We start from the raw sequence: 17,939 nt of genomic DNA, 5'->3' as shown, positions 1-17,939 counted from the left end.
ACAGACAGACGCCGGACATCGAGGGATCACAATAACTCACCTGAGCATTGCTCAAGTGATCTAAAAACAAGAAAGTAGGTCAGTAGGTCAAGGTCACAATCAAGTGACCCCTAATTACTTCGGGTCATCAGGTAATTATAATTAAACAGTCTAGGAAATATGATCAGATCATTTTTGAAGTATTCTTATCTGTATAACTCATATAACAAGTGAACCCCGTGACAGGGCCTCTTTTCACCCCTGGGGCATAACTGGAACAATCTTATTAGAGAACCACTAGGCAATGCTACATATCAAATATCAAAGGCCTAGGCCTTGAACTTTCAGACAAGAGGACTTTTAAAGTTTTTTTTACCTATATAAGTCCATACATGTGATCTCCCGCGCGGGGGGGTTAAAATCCCGATTTTTTCACCTTGCCTCCCGTCTCCCGACCAAAACCATATTTCTCCCGCTTTTCATTGATAATTACCGAGGAGTGCCAAACATGTTTACACAGTAAATCAAAGTATCACCGACTGTTGTGTATTATACATGTTTGACACGCATGTAGCTGGAGGAAAGAGTTGTTTGTCAAAGGTGAATTAGGCCTATTAATTGTTTGTTTTGATAAGGGATTAGGCAAGCAGGGCCTTTTCCACCTGCCTCACGGGGCCGAATATCGGCCTATTCTCAATGCCAGTTAGGCTCCATTTTTTACCAATTTGAAGCAAAAAAACTCTCAGTCATAAGAAATGATTCCCAACTGAAATGAATTTTAATTATTCAAAGAAAAGTTTTGTTCGGTAATAAAATCTCATAAAACCTAACCCATTACTATTTTTAGAACAGGAGTGTTATTTCCCCTTATGCAGTTATGCCATTTTCTTCCAATGTTTACCAAATAATTTGGCAAATTAATTTCTTACTAAAGTCGGACTTATTTCATTGAAAATTGGATGAAAATACACACTCATTTATTTGATAACATCAATCTACATTATTTTGGTAAAGGTAAATACACGCTGATGCATTTCTGTTCTCTATTTTTCATGCCAAAATCATCATATTTTTATACGAAAATGGGTGGGGTAAGATCGAATTTACATAATTTATGAGTTGTGTTCAGACCAATTTAAAGCTTCCTCGAGTAGAATAATGTTAATGCATGTTCACCACCATTTCAGACCTAAATTGAGACTTTGTTTCTGCAAATTTAATCTGTTAAAAAAGTTTAAAGTTAGAACAAGAGGGAGCTTCTGTAAGACAGCATGCTCGACTTTTCTCAGTGACTGACTCTGAATTAAAGCTTTGCCAGTAAAAGGGGCAATTAAAGCTTTGCCAGTAAAAGGGGCATAATAGTCAATAGATTTGACTGTAACAGAGATATTAGACATTATAAAACTTTAACAAAAAATGTAATTTAAAAAGTGGCATAACACTGTCAAAATTCAAATCAAGAGTTATGAGGATTGTTTCTTCTGGTGTATACATTATTGTGTGGCCAAAAATACTGGATTTTGTCTCTAAGTCATGTGTCCGCGCGCTTAATTTATGTCGATAAAAAACCTCCAGTTTTGAGACCCCAACTCCAGCTGAAAAATGGCAAACCTCCAGTTTTGGGATTCTGAACTTATCACATGTATGTAAGTCTATGTAAAACATGTAAAAGGTAATTATTTATTGGCAACTGACAGACAAAACATGTGCAACAGGGCTATTATCCAGAAAAAAGTCCTCTAGTAGAAGGGGCATTTGTCACATTTTCTGCCAAACAAATTGCCTTTTTTATACTGAATCTAAACCGAAGGGCCTGTATATTCTCCAAATAACCAATAATCTTTAACCAGGTTTCATTAAAAAAATTTACACTTTCTTAGCTAATGCAGGATCTGTCCTTCATAACTACAAGGACGAACAGAGAGATGGATGAACAAAATGATAAATGGACAAACAACCAGATGTGATGTTTAATGGACAAGTCTCTTGTAAAGTTATAGCCTTAAACACCATCTGTGACTGATGGACAGATGGACAGACAGATGGAAAAACAGACATCAGAAGAAAATAAAATAACATGCATGTTAAATGAGACAATCACTTGAGCTTTTTAAATCATCAAAAAATCCACTTTTTGTCATTTTTTTTTACTATTTGTTGCCAAAGCAATGAAATAAAATGATGTGCATATTCTTTATATCAATAAATCAATCTTCATGAAAAATATCTTGTACTTCTAAAGTTATCAAAGAACCCAACCTTGCCATTTTTGGTCATAGTTTTATAGTTTTAGACTACATGTTACCATAACGATCACACTTGTTACCATCACAACAAAATAAAATAATGCACATATTTTTCACACTGCCATTTATCCATGCATCCTTTCATGAAACCTATCTTGCATTTTCAAAGTTATTGTGGGATCTCATTGTGTAGACAAATGGATGGACTGATGGACAGATAGGGGATGGTAAAACCATGTTTGTTTGTTTGTTTTGGGTTTAACCCTGCTTTTCAACAAGTATTTGCAAACTTCCCCACATAAATCAGAAGTGGAGGATGAATGATTTCAGACACAATGTCTTTTTTCAATCATAATGGAGAGCATACGCCCCACCCAAGGATCAAACTCACAACTCCATGATCCGTAGATCTGCACTCACCCTGCTGAGCTAAGTGAGCGGGCTAGGAAGGATGATAATCCATAAAATTAATCCTCTCCAGTAAATCACTGGTACGAAACTACAAAATGATCACAATAGCTCACCATAAGACTTCAGATACAGGTGAGCAAAAAATCAGTAAAGTATCTTGGTTGCTTTGAAATGATAAACGAAATCCTTAATTACCTTTACTAGGTAAATTGTTCATAATGCCAGTTAGGGTAGCTTAAAGGTTCATTTCAACATACTGGCAGTACAGACTAGAGTTATAAACTGAATAACAATTACAACAAAATTAAGTTCATTAGTCAAACAAGAGTGCCAGACTGTTGCAAAATACGCCCGTCATCAAACGTCTAATTCAAGGGCCATAATCCAAGAGTGCCTGGGGTGATTTGACATGTTATCGAACTTGGATAAGATATTATGCCCTAAAACATTGTCAGCAAGTTTGGTGAAGATCGGATGAAAACTGTTCAACTTAGAGAGCAGACAAGGCTAAATTTCCAGCTTTTTGAGTAATTCAAGGGCCATAATTCGAGTGTGCCTGGGGCGATTTGGCTGGTTATCAACCTTGGCCGACATTTTATGCCCACAAACATTGTCTGAAGTTTGGTGGAGATGAAAACTGTTCAACTTAGAGTGGACATGCTTTGGACGCCGACAGCCTGCCCGGTGCCCACCACACGTGTTCACATAATACGCCCCACTCTTTTTAGAGACGGGCATATAAAAACAGGGTTATTATCAATCCTTGAATTTTTATCATTTTTCAGCTCTTTGAGCAATTAGCCACTGCCTATATGACCAAAATAATGAGCCACAGACTGTACATTTACATATGCACAAATCTGGATAATGACTTACCAACATATGATATTCTTCATGTCCTGCTAAAGGTTCACTGACTACTGCTTTTATGGAATTCATTGGGAGTTTCTCTGTTCTTTCTGTTGGTATAAAACATTCTTTAAGATAATACAGATTATAAAGTACTGTGAAAAGACTTCATTTCCTTGGCATGATAATTTGTTTGTTTTGGGTTTAACGCCGTTTTTCAACAGTATTTCAGTAATGTAACAATAGGCAGTTAATCTAACCACTGTTCTTGGATTCTGTACCTGAACCAACCTGTTCTCCACAAGTAATGCCAACTTCCCCACATGTATGAATCAGAGGTAGAGGACGAATAATTTCAGACACAATGTCTTTCATCAAATCGTCATGGAGAACATACGCCTTGCCCAAGGATCAAACTCACAACACCTATTAAGCTGAGCAGGCAGGCAATTTCATGAAGCAATTGTTTTAGTTGTCCACCAAGATTAAATTTAATGGATTGATGTAAACCAACAAATCCACAGAAATGAGTCCTCCAGGAATATCAATGATTCTACAATACTGAAGATATAAGATACTTCTTTACAGCTTGAGCCAAAATTTTGAAAATCTTAGTTTACATAAGAGTCTTGTATTAATATAACAATATTTCCCCAACTTAAAATGCAGACAGAAATAAATATCCTATTAGATGTTTACTGTTTCTACCTCAATGAAGCTCTGCCGTTACCATAAAAACGGTTACCTGAACAGTAAGATAGATATGTGATGTACATAAATTCAGGTAATTACCTTTAGTTCCAAGCCAGAGTTGATCCAATTCAAGTTTAAATGTGAGTCTGACTTTGCCACCAGCCTTGTTGTACATGCCTGTCAGAGGGAAGTGTGGTAATGGTTCTTTAGTGTTTTTTACTCCCGGAAGAATGTCATCTGGCTTCCCATACTTATCTAACACTTTCTTGTGTTGCTGACATAAAGAAAAGTATAACTAGTTATACAATAAATCAAAAGCAATCTGGACTAAACTTTTCAAAGTTAACAGATCTAAATGACTTTTACACAAAAGAAAGACACAGAATGCCAAGGCAAATTCTTTGAATACACATGTATTACTAGGCCTTGATACATACAGAATATTTGTTTTTGTCAGTGTAAGCTAAAAATATTTTTTACCAAATGAACATGCAAGTTTAAATGTAAGGTATGATGGTCCCAACTGAAAGAATTTTTTTCTTTTAATTTCATGTTTCAACAAGGTGTTTTGCATATTTTAGGTTTTTTAATTGTGAAAAATATAACAGATATAGTTTCCATTCTGAAAATATCAGATATATTTCAATTTTGTTTTCCCAAAATACACTGAAAAATATGTACCAAAACATTTTTTACATGTATATCATCATGGGATTGAATCAACATCATGTCATTTTTCTAGTATATAGTTAAATTAATTCAATGTAATAGCATTTTGAAGCTTAAGTTGTTTCAAGTTGAAGATGTTGGTATGTAGAAGGCAAAGGAAGAAGTTTCAATTTTTACCAGAAAAATCTAAAATGTGACAAAAGAATCCCCCGTTGTTTCTTTTCAATATTCATTCAAGAAAACTTCTATTTATTTATTTATTTATTTGGGTTTTACAGTGCACCAACACAGTACAGGTTATATGGTGCCAAACAGAACTACAAATTTTGGTTCCACATCTCATTTACATCGAAATAAAAACATGAGGTATGGAACAAGAAAAATTCTACAATGCTTGTCACAGCTTCCCATTCTATTATTTTCTTAAACTTTTTTAATATTCTAAATAAAATATGCAGTGGCTCTCTTTATAATCCTCTATATCTTAACAAGCAGAGCTGGGTGTGGACAGAGCGGGGTGTGGACAGAGCGGGGTGTGGACAGAGCAGGGTGTGGACAGAGCAGGGTGTGGACAGAGTGGGGTGTGGACAGAGCAGGGTGTGGATGCTTTATTATTATTTGCTACAGGAATCTGCAGCTCAAGATTCACGGTACAGGACCTGGTTTCTTGCTATCTTACTACAAACTAGCTTGTTTGTAGAAAATCCCCACCTAATACAAAAAATTCAGCAACATCATATACTAAAAAGGGGCTTCTTTTACAAGGGTTTGATTTTCTGTAAGGGGGGGGGGGGGGGTTAGTAAGAAACAACAACAAACAAAAACAAGACTTTTGCCTAGCAATATAAGTCCCCTTTGTCATATTTCTTGCTAGAGGAACCATTTTGTTTATACTGAAACTGAATTAAGACAATGCATATTCTCCACATACAAAATGTATGAATAACATTTTTATATACTCTACTCAACATCAGAAAAAAAATACTAATAATGTATATTCAAGAAAGACAAAAGGAACAGGAAGTTGGAATCAAATTTGTATTAAAAATGACTAACTATGGAAGGGAGATAATTTGACCAAACTAACATGAAGTCATGCAGTTTTGTTTATGATGGCAAAGCTTAGTGTAAAGTGCCACTGACTTAAGATCTAAAGTTACTGAGAAACTAAGTAAATGTTGGCAGTCACAGATAAAATTTTGTTGAAAAAAAAATGACGAAAGTACATATTCTGACGTTTCAGAAAAAAATTGCATGTGGTAAAAGAAATTTACATTGTGTGTTTTATTTTTTTACACTGAATTGATCAACCTTGTTGAATAAAATTGATAAAACTTTATGCTCAGCAGAACCTCTCATTTGACCTATTTATTCAATTTATTTACTAAATTCAGTATGAAAAGACACTCGTGTATCATTTATCATGTGTGACTATATTTAGACCAATAGAAATTAAGGCAGTCCTGCATATCTGATAAACCAAAAGTAATGGTGTAGTTATGATGTAGAATAAACACCAGACTCAGTATACAGAAATGAAAATCACTTTATGAAACTAGAGCTATCACTAAAGGTGATGAATGTACCCCCCGCATGCACTGACACAGTACATTGCAATTTGACGCACACAAGATTGCATAATTATGTGGACTGTATGTATATAGACTGTATGTATACAGTATAGTAACAAAAAACAAAGTCCCATAACTATGCAGAATATTTATCTAAAAGAATGTAACATGCACCATGCACAACTAGGGTTGGTACTGATCACTTGTGTGAAGTTTCATTAAATTGTGTGTAAGGGTTTGGTAGATTAGGCACGCACAAGATTGCATATGCAGACTGTATGTACATAGTATGTTAACAAGAAACAAAGTCCCATAACTCTGCAATTTTTGTCGCTGAAAGAACCTAACATGCACCATGCACAATTACTGTTGTTACTGATCACTTGTGTAAAGTTTCATTAAATTGTGTCATGGGGATTAGGAGAGATGGTGCGCACAAGATTGTGTCTATGTATATAGTATAGTAACAAAAAAACAAAGTCCCATAACTCTGCAAATTTTTTTTCTGAAAGAACCTAACATGCCCCATGCACAACTACTGTTGTTACTGATCACTTGTGTGAAGTTTCATTAAATTGTGTTAAGGGATGAGGAGAGATGGTGCGCACAAGATTGTGTCTATGTATATAGTATAGTAACAAAAAAACAAAGTCCATAACTCTGCAAATTTTTTTTCTAAAAGAACCTAACATGCCCCATGCACAACTACTGTTGGTACTGATCACTTGTGTGAAGTTTCATTAAATTGTGTCAAGGGATGAGGAGAGATGGTGCACACAAGATTGTGTCTATGTATATAGTATAATAACAAAAAAACAAAGTCCCATAACTCTGCAAATTTTTTTTCTAAAAGAACCTAACATGCCCCATGCACAACTACTGTTGGTACTGAACACTTGTATGAAGTTTCATTAAATTCTGTCAAGGGGATAAGGAGAGATGGTGCGCACAAGATTGCGTCTACGGACAGACGGACAGACAGACAACCTGAAACCAGTATACCCCCCCTTACAACTTTGTTGTCGGGGGGTACAAAAATGGAAACCAGTGATTAATTTATTATAATGGCAACTTTACTACTCTTTCTAATGATAAAATGTGATATCAAAATGTTTGAAGCATTAAACAATTCAAAACAAGAGACCGCCTTGCGGGTGCTGACGCTCATCTGATTTTTTTTGTGTAATAGAATATGTCCTACCCATGATTTTCTAAGTCTAAAATAGGACCATCATTCTTGCAAAAAGCAGGATAGAGTTATGTTTCTTGATGTACAGTGTCCACTTATGATGGTGAAAAACTGTTGCAAGTTTTAAAACAATAGCTTGATAGTTTATGAGAAAAGTTGACTTAAACATAATACTCAACCAAGAAAATGATTTTCTAAGTCCAAAAGGGCAAAATATTGCAAAAAGCAGGATGGAGTTATGTTGCTGCTGTACAGGGTCAGCTTATGATGGTGAACAAGTGTTGCAAGTTTCAAAGCAATAGCTTTGATAGTTTAAGAGAAAAAGTTGACCTAAACATAAAACTTAACAAGAAATCTATATTTTCTAAGTCAAAAGGGGCCATAAATCTTGCAAAAAGCAGGACGGAGTTATGTTTCTTGCTATACAGGGTCAACTTATGATGGTGAACAAGTGTTGCAAGTTTTAAAGCAATAGCTTTGATAGTTTAGGATAAAAGTGACCTAAACAAATAAAACTTAACCAAGAAAACTGATTTTCTAAGTCCAAAAGGGGCAATAAATCTTGCAAAAAGCAAGATGGAGTTATGTTTCTTGATGTACAGGGTCTGCTTATGATGGTGAACAAGTATTCCAAGTTTCAAAGCAATAGCTTTGATAGTTTAGGAGAAAATTTGACCTAAACATAAAACTTAACCAAGAAATCTGATATTTTCTAAGTACAAAAGGGGCCATAAATCTTGCAAAAAGCAAGATGGAGTTATGTTTCTTGCTATACAGGGTCAGCTTATGATGGTGAACAAGTATTCCAAGTTTCAAAGCAATAGCTTTGATAGTTTAGGAGAAAAGCTGACCTAAACATAAAACTTAACCAGGCAACGCCGACGCAGACGCCGACGCTGACGCCGACACCGACGCCGACGCCGACAACCGCTCAAGTGATGACAATAACTCATCATTTTTTTTCAAAAAATCAGATGAGCTAAAAATGTCTTAAAGGTCCAATACTAAGGAAAGTGAACATTTTAATTTCTTTTAAAAAGCACAGAAACTATTTCATTTTATTGGAAAATGAAAGTTGGTATGTAAAATTCGAAATAATCGCAGTATATGTACAATTATTTTCTATGAAGTATGAAGAAAGTTAAAAGACTGGGGGTCATTCTGTCGATTCATTGAACTTTCAATAAACACATACATTCTTTGAGTTCCAAGATCTTCTGTAAATTTTGACCTGCCAATCTTCATTATTTAGTGTCTTGCAGAAGTCTATGCACTGGCTATGAAAAAAATTGCCAACTCACTTTCCCTTAGTAATGGACCTTTAAAATCAGCATATAGTGTGCAGATCTCTTTCATCATAGGCAAATATCTCAAAAACAAGCACATAAACCTGTACATTTTATAACACCATATTACATACCATATGTTTATTTGATTGTGAGAAGTTTCATTTAAATCTACATTGTAGAAAGATTTCTGTTTGCCAAAATGTTCAAAATTGTGACTTTACAATAGAGGTCCATTATGAAAACTTGTTTGAGGTCCAAATTTTTCAAATCAGTGTAGCAAAAAAAATCAAACACATCACCATATTCTTCTTATTTGCCAAATTTTCAAAGCATATCCTCAAGTTTTAAAAAATCAGGGTTTAATCAAATTCTAAATTGCAGAAAAACTTTGACCAGAACGTGCAGAATTACCTTAAGATAAATTCTTACAACTTCAAGCCATAACAAATAAAAACTAGAGATGCTTTTGAGAAAAGCGCATGTCTCCCACAACTGCCCCTATGAAAAATGTCTAGTGTCTCTGGATGGCTTAGATGAGCGGATCCAATTTGATGGTCTGGAAGAGTGGATCCAATCAGTAATTCAAGGGCCATAAATCAAAAAAGCCTGAGTGGATTTGGCTAGTTATCGAACTTGGCTAAGGTCTTATGGCCAAACACATTTTGTTCAAGTTTGGTGAAGATCGGATGAGAAATGTTCGACTTAGAGAGCGTACAAGTGTAAAAAGGCAGATTTTTCAGTAATTCAAGGGCCGTAGCTCCAAAATGCCTGGACCGATTTGGCTAGTTATCGAACTTGGCCAAGGTCTCATGGTCAAACACATTTTGCTCAAGTTTGGTGAAGATCGGATGAGAAATGTTCAACTTAGAGTGCGGACAAGAGTAAAAAGGCAGATTTTTCAATAATTGAAGGGCTGTAACTCCAAAATGCCTGGACCGATTTGGCTAGTTATCGAACCTGGCTGAGGTCTCATGGTCAAACACATTTTGTTCAAGTTTGGTGAGGATTGGATGAGAAATGTTTGAATTAGAGTGCGGACAAGAGTAAAAAGGCCGATTTTTGGTAATTCAAGGGCCATAACTCCAAGACGCCTGGACCGATTTGGCTAGTTATCGAACTTGGCCGAGGTCTTATGGTCAAACACATTTTATTCAAGTTTGGTGAAAATTGGATAAGAAATGTTCGACTTAGAGCGCGGACAAGCTTTGTTACAGACACACAGACAGACACACACACACACAGACTGGAGTAAATCAATATGTCTCCCACACCACTGTGTGGTGGGAGACATAATAATAGCATTTTATGACAAAAAATCCCAACTGTTTGTGGCGGGATTCAAACCAGGGTTGATTGGGTGCTAGGCAAATGCTCTAACCACTGAGCCAAAGAGTTGACTTCCTGATGCAGTTGTCAGATATTGGCTTTAAGATGCAAGCTATGTGTAAGTGACCATAACACTTCCCCTCTCAAACAAATCATCATTTATGTTATATAATGACCTGTAAGCCTTTTTGGCAAAGAAAGGGGCTATTTTCTGCAAGAGATAAAGACTGTATCCCAGATGAGCCCCCCTCTTACAACTTTTAGCCGTAACAAATCAAAAAGCATGGCATTTCATGACGAAAAATCCAAACTGGCTTTGAACCCAGGTGGCTTGGGTGCTATTCCAGTGCTCTAACCACTAAGCCAAAGACTCAACTCCCTGAGGCAGTTGTCAAGAGACTGGCTTTAAACGTGCAAGCTATGCATAAGCAATTTTAACAAAATATAGATTTATATTTAAACTACATGTTGACATCAACTTCAGTGTTATAATAATTACTTTTTGTGTACTAAGAGGTTCTTTTGAAGTGGCAGCTTTTTCCTCCTCTTGCAATTCCTTGGCTGTAGGAGTGTTTGTGACTTGCAGAACATCATTCATTGTTGAACCAACCACCATAACCTTTGCACCTTTTGTAACTTTCAGATCTCTTAATGTTATTTGATCTTTTGCTAAACCTGCCATCAGTAAAATATTCATTTTGTAAATACATCACATCAAAAGTTAATATAACATTCAACAAGAGCACCGCATACAAGTGCCACCAACCGCCTGTCTGCAAGTGCTGGACAGAACGTCAAAAAAGAGTTACAATTCAGAATTCTAAGTTTAAAAAGGGCCATAATTCTAACAAGAGTGCCAGAATGTCACAATATACGCCTGTCACAGCAAATTTCTTTACTCTAGCACCTGTATTTGCAGATGTAATTTTAATTTTATGGTTGTTTAGTAATCACTGTAATTCTTTTGTTTTTCTAAGTCCACAAAAAAACTCCTTACCAGGTAGAGATACCTTAAAATACACCTAAAATTAGAAAGTAACAACTATGTTGTACCACAGAAAAGTGGTCTTGGTTTTTCCCTACGGTCAATTATAAAAAAGTTACAATATAAGTTATTTATAGTAACAACTAAGGGAAGTTAATCTTTAAAAAAAAAAAAAAAAAAAAATTGTAAGTCCACATAAAAATCCTTACCAGATAGAGATTGGTCAAAATACACCTCAAAATTGGATGTAACATGCATGTTGTACTACAGAAAAATGGTCTCGATTTTTCCCTACGTCTAGTAATGAAAAAGTTAAAATATAAGCTATTTATAGTAACAACAAAGGGAAGTAATTCTAAAGAAGGAAACTGCGCATGACACTTCGTCTCATGATGGTGTATAATTGTGCCAAGTTACATCAAAATCCCTCTATGCATGAAGAAGAAATGCTTCGGACAGTCATTCTTGTATCTGACCTTTGGCCTCTAAGTGTGACCTTGAACTTAGACCTAGGGACCTGGTTCTTGCGCATGACACTCCGTCTTGTGGTGGTGAACATTTGTGCCAAGTTATATCAAAATCCCTCTATGCATGAAGAAGAAATGCTCCGGACAAAGTTTTCATTCTTGTATCCTTTGACCTCTAAGTGTGACCTTGACCTTAGACCTAGGGGCCTGGTTCTTGCGCATGACACTCCGTCTCATGATGATGAACAATTGTGTCAACTTTCATCAAAATCCCTCTATGCATGAAGAAGATATGCTCCGGACAAAGTTTTCATTCTTGTATCCTTTGACCTCTAAGTGTGACCTTGACCTTAGACCTAGGGACCTGGTTCTTGCGCATGACACTCCGTCTCATGATGATAAACAATTGTGCCAACTTTCATCAAAATCCCTCTATGCATGAAGAAGATATGCTCCGGACAGTCATACTTGAATTTGACATTTGACCTCTAAGTGTGACCTTGACCTTAGACCTAGGGACCTGGTTCTTGCGCATGACACTCCGTCTCATGATGGTGAACAACTGTGCAAAGTTTCATCAAAATCCCTCCATGCATGTAGAAGATATGCTCCGGACAAGGTCTGTGGACGCCGCCCGCCCGCCTGCCCATCCGCCCGCCAGGGGCGTTCCCATAATACGTCCCGTTTTTCAAACAGGCGTATAAAAAAAATGCAGGATAGATTTGGTTCTTGGCCAACATAGTCATCTTATGATGATAAACAAGTGTGCAAAGTTTCAAAGTGGTAGCTCTTATAGTTTCTGAGAAAAAGTGGACCTAAACAAAAAATTTAACAAAGAAACTCAAATTTTCTTAGTACAAAAAGGGCTATATTTTGACAAAATGCATATCAGAATTATGGTTCTTGGCCTACATAGGCACCTAATGGTGATAAACAAGTGTGCAAAGTTTCACAGCTATAGCCATTACAGTTTTTGAGAAAAGGTGGACCAAAACAAAAAATTTAACCGAGGTCGATGATCAAGTGACAACAATGTCCTGTAGATTTTTTCCAAAATCAGACAAGCTAAAATTGGTTGGCCATTTGATATACTGGTAAAGTGTAAGTCCACGTAAGACACTAATATCTGTATGTGACCCATCTGGAGAGCAAATACCTCCATTTAAAAAGCTATATTTACTTTCTAATTTGACAGTTAACTTAAGGAAAATTGTTTGCTCTAGATCAGCAAATTTGAAAATAAACTGCCCTAAATGACACTTCAACTTAACATTATTACTACATGTAAATCAACTGAATAAACTCAGATGAAAATGAAAAAAGCTTTAATTTGTACTTATATATAATCATGTTTATCTGTGCTGTATGAGTATCCATCATCATTTATATTGTAAAAGTCTTACCTTTAAACATGATTTTCTGCATTGCTGATGGAACACCTGAAAGAATAAACAAATGTTAATTTCAAGGAAAACCCAAATTTGACCCCATTCTCCTCTCCAGAAATTATGTTTTCCTTCATTTTTGACAAAATCTGCCCCATTTTTATTTAGTACCAAAACTCTTGGTAGATCTTCACAATTACATACCCCATACCAGTTAAAACACATCACAATGTGCTTTGAAGTCAACTTATTTTCCAGTGTAACATACGGTACTTATGAACTAGAAGTGTCCGCAGGACAAATGTGCATGCACTTTCTGTCACTGTACATGATTTCATGACTCTTGGTAAAATATTTTCAATACATATGCAACACAAACTTTTAAGCCCTTTATGTATAATATCTTTCTGTAAGTCAGGGATCATAACTCTGGTCTAGCTGAGTCAAATCACAAAGGGAACACCTGGTGCACAACTTCATACACTATGTGAGCTGTGCCATGAGAAAACCAACATAGTGCGTTTGCGACCAGCATGGATCCAGTCCAACCTGCGCAAACGCGCAGTCTGGTCAGAATCCATGCTGTTCAATTTCAAAGCCTATTGCAATGAGAGAAACCATTAGCGAACAGCATGGACCCTGACCAGACTGTGCAGATGTGCAGGCTGGTCTGGAACCATGCTGACCACAAACACACTATGTGGTTTTTTCATGGCGTGGCTCATATTAACAATTCTTGACAGGCATGGGCTTCTCTAAGTCTCTAATTTGGGAAGAGGGGGTTACTTTTTTCATCATGATGCATTTTTCCCCAATATTAGTCACACAGTTTACTTTCACCTCCTAATGGGCCTAGCCATCGTTCTCCCCAAACATTCATATTTATTTCTCTGTATCTCTTTCACTTTCCCATTATACTTTGTCTGAACCAAGTAAAACAATGATTATGCTCTCATTCTGTGAAAATGAAGCAGTCAAGCAAAGCAAAAACAAAACTCGTAGAACACGAAATGCCCCCTTGATGCATTCAGTAATTGCACAAGGAACAGAAATTATTTTCTCACTGTAAACAAAAGTTCTACTATTCTGGTTCAACGTGACCTTGACCTTTGATCTACTGACCTCAAAATCAATAGGGGTCATCTGCTGGTCATGATCAACCCCTCTATTAAGTTTTGTGATCCTAGACCCAAGCGTTCTCAAGTTACTGTCTGGAAAGGGTTTAACTGTTCCTGGTCAATGTGACCTTGACCTTTGGCCTACTGACCTCAAAATCTGTTGGGGTCATTTACTGGTCATGACCAATCTCCCTATCAAGTTTCCTAATCGTAGGCCTAAGCGTTCTCAAGTAATCGCCTGGAAACGGTTTAACTGTTCCAGGTCACTGTAACCTTGACCTTTGACCTACTGACCTCAAAATCCACAAGGGTTATCTGCTGGTCATGATTAATCTCTCTATGAACTTTCATGACCCTTGGCCCAAGCCTTCTTGAGTCATTATCATGAAACCATTTAACTGTTCCTGGCCAATGTGACCTTGAACTTTGACCTAATGACCTCAAAATCAATAGGGGTCATCTGCTGGTCATGATCAATCTTCCTGTAAATTTTCCTGATCCTAGGCTAAATCGTTCTTGAGTTATCGTCCGGAAACCATTTTACTGTTCCTGGTCACTGTGACCTTGACATTTGACCTACTGACCTCAAAATCTATAGGGGTCATCTGCTGGTGACGATCAACTTCCCTATCAATTTTCATGATCCTAGCCCCAAGCATTCTTGAGTTATCATCCAGAAACCGTTTAACTGTTCCAGGTCACTTTGCCCTTGATCTTTGACCTACTGACCTCAAAATCAATAGGGATCATCTGCTGGTCATGACCAACCATCCTATTAATGTTCATGACTTTAGGCCAAAGCGTTCTTGAGTTATCATCCGGAAACCATTTAACTGTTCCGGGTCACTGTGACCATGACCTTTGACATACAGTCAGGGGTGTAACTGTTTTAAGTTATCGCAGTTTATAAAACATTTGAGTTATTGCTTAAACTTTCATAACTTGTTTCAGTTATCATAAAATATGACAAAGCCCTCTTGTGCCAATTCCTCATTTTGAATGAGACAAATGCAATTATTTCCTGAATCCTTGACCTTGTATCTTTCCAGCTGTGCAGTAAATTTTTTTACGCAAGGCTGATAAAGCTTTACGCATAAGTTTTAAAGCTATAAAACTCTTAATATCCCATAATGCTTATCAGGTCATGCTCAGACTAAAAGAGAATTTGATTAACCACAGTTTGCTACTAATTTCACTTTAAAGGTCACTTTGTGAGAACAGCAAAAAGACTTTTTTTGAATAACCTACCTTAGTTAACTACATTTTGTAACTAATACAGGTTATAAAATGCTTGAAAAAGCAACTGAAATAGGTTACATAACTTAAAACAGTTACACCCCTGACTGACATACTGATCTCAAAATCAATAGGGGTCATCTGCTGGTCATGACCAACCTCCCTATCAACATTCATGATCCTAGGCCCAAGCGTTCTTGAGTTATCATCCGGAAATGGATTGGTCTACATACCGACCAACATCTGCAAAACAATAAACCCCTCCTTCTTCAAAGGGGGGCATAATTATACTGTTCTTTCTGTAAATGTTGCTCATCTTTCTTATGATCTACAAAAGATTGTTAAGCAACTGTTTTAATGTCATATGTAACATTATTTCATATATTTAATTTAAGTTATATAATGTGAACAGTGTTTCTAGATTCCGTACCACAACTTGTTCTTTCAAGCAGGTTGACAATATCTCCCCTTTCCCACTACCAAAATTCAGACATTTAGGACAAACATCAATGAATCTGTAAAACTGTTACACAACTGTCAATCTGGAAGCTAACTCGATCCTACTTAAATGGCAGTCCTATGCATTTTTTACTTACCCACATGGCTGAAAACAGGAGGTTGTTTCAATTTAAGGTTGTAATAATCTTTCACTGGTCGAAGATGCAGACTGAAATACCTGGCTTGCTGATAAATGTTTAGGTGATAACAAGGCTCTGACGAGTTACTGCATAACAATTACCCAACAGCCAGATATTTCCAGAAACAGTTTCAACTATTACATAAATTATAGGGTTCTTTTTGCTTAACATACATGTATTTTAATTAAAAGAAGAAATAAAATAAAATTAGTGTTTTTTTATGCAGTATTTTATTTAAGTACTGTAGCATAGGAATACATATTCATTAATAAACTAGAGATGCTTTTGAGAAAAGCGCATGTCTCCCACAACTGCCTAATCATCTAAATAGTAAGTCAGTCTTTATATACTGTTTACTGAATCCACATGTGCATAGTACGCTTTCTTGACACCAAAAGGACCCCTATACTACTAGTAGTATAGGGGTCGGTTTGGAGGTAAAACTACACAAGAAATCCGAGTGGTTTTGGTAATTCAAAGGCCGTAATTCCGAAGTGCCTAGGCCAATTTGGCTAGTTATCGAACTTGGCCGAGCACTAATTGGCAGACACATTTTGTTGAAGTTTGGTGAAAATCGAATGAGAAATGTTCGACTTAGAGTGCGGACAAGCTTTGTGACAGACAGACAGACAGACAGACAGACACACAGACTGGAGTAAATCAATATGTCTCCCACACCACTGTGTGGTGGGAGACATAATTACAGCACAAGTGTTTGAAATGTTTTCCAGAACCCGAAAAAGCACAGAAAAATCCTGTCTGGCCTAAAAGAGCAAAATTTAACATCTTTCACCCAGCAAACACCAGATGCAACAAGAGTGGCAGACTGTCACAAAATATGCCCGTCATCAAACCTGGACTAATTCAAGGGCAATAATTCAAGAGTGCTTGGGGCGATTTTACTGCTTATCAAACTTGGCCGAGAAATTATGCCTACAAACATTGTCAGCAAGTTTGTGGAAGATCGGATGAAAATTGATTGACTTAGACAGCAGAAAAGGCTAAATTTGCAGTTTTTTGAGTAATTCAAGGGTCATAATCCCAGAGTGCCTGGGGCGATTTTGCTGGTTATCGAACTTGGCCGAGATATTATGGCCACAAGCATTGTCACCAAGTTTGGCAAAAATCAGATGAAAAATATTTGACTTAGAGGGCGGACAAGGCTAAATTTGCAGATTTTAAGAGAGCAGACCTGCTTTGGATGCCGACAACCCGCCCGCTGCCCACCATGGTTGTTCACATAATACGCCCCGCTTTTTCAGACGGGCGTATAAAAATTTCAGAAATAACTTAGCCACAAGTGCAAGTGTAAAATTTGGTGTTCACTAGTGAATAAAATTTGATCTTACATGTAAAACTTTTTTTTTATTTCATGTTTTTCAATGTTTTAACCCCATTTTGTATATATTTTTCCCTGTGAAAAGACCAGATAAATTTCACTCTAACATTTCAATAATTCACTGAAAAATATGTAACAAATTAGCTTATTACTTGAAGATGAACTTAAGTACACCAGTACTTAATATCCAACCTGTGATTGTATAGAACATCTGTTCATAAATGTAACACTGGTTAAAGGCAACCGTGTTCTACCTGAATTGTAAAATATGGATCGATCATTCATTTCAAAATAATTTCTCACTAAGTAAGCTCAAAGAAACATCTGCTTCAATGATGCACATATGCAGTTCATTCAAGAGTGAATAGATGAAAGAATATATCTAGTTTGTCTTAGTTGTAGAAACTATTGTTGTTAAAAATAGTCTCTCATTTTTCTCCACAGTGTAATCTCTCCTATGCCAAAAACACAGATATATACAATACCGATATGTGGTTACTACCTCAGCAATACCTAAGATTGGCAAGTGTAGTAGCTCTTTGCAGTCAC

General features: G+C 36.5%; 1 protein-coding gene across 1 annotated transcript in view; it reads right to left on the bottom strand.

The window, feature by feature from the left end:
- The window catches only part of LOC123563612 (ubiquitin domain-containing protein UBFD1-like), a 40,069-nt gene that overhangs the window by 10,352 nt on the left and 11,778 nt on the right, over nucleotides 1-17,939 (bottom strand). Inside the window, exons 4-7 of the mRNA XM_045356495.2 lie at nucleotides 13,078-13,113; nucleotides 10,722-10,897; nucleotides 4,278-4,452; nucleotides 3,513-3,595 (exon numbers count right to left, since the gene is read on the bottom strand). Of these exons, the coding sequence (XP_045212430.2) occupies nucleotides 3,513-3,595; nucleotides 4,278-4,452; nucleotides 10,722-10,897; nucleotides 13,078-13,113 (470 nt within the window). The remainder of the gene's footprint in view (nucleotides 1-3,512; nucleotides 3,596-4,277; nucleotides 4,453-10,721; nucleotides 10,898-13,077; nucleotides 13,114-17,939) is intronic.

This window comes from Mercenaria mercenaria, chromosome 2 (assembly GCF_021730395.1).
Source record: "Mercenaria mercenaria strain notata chromosome 2, MADL_Memer_1, whole genome shotgun sequence".
Classification (NCBI taxonomy): Eukaryota; Metazoa; Mollusca; class Bivalvia; order Venerida; family Veneridae; genus Mercenaria; species Mercenaria mercenaria.
Note: the sequence above shows the minus strand (reverse complement) of the source record. Positions and strands in the feature narration are given on the sequence as shown.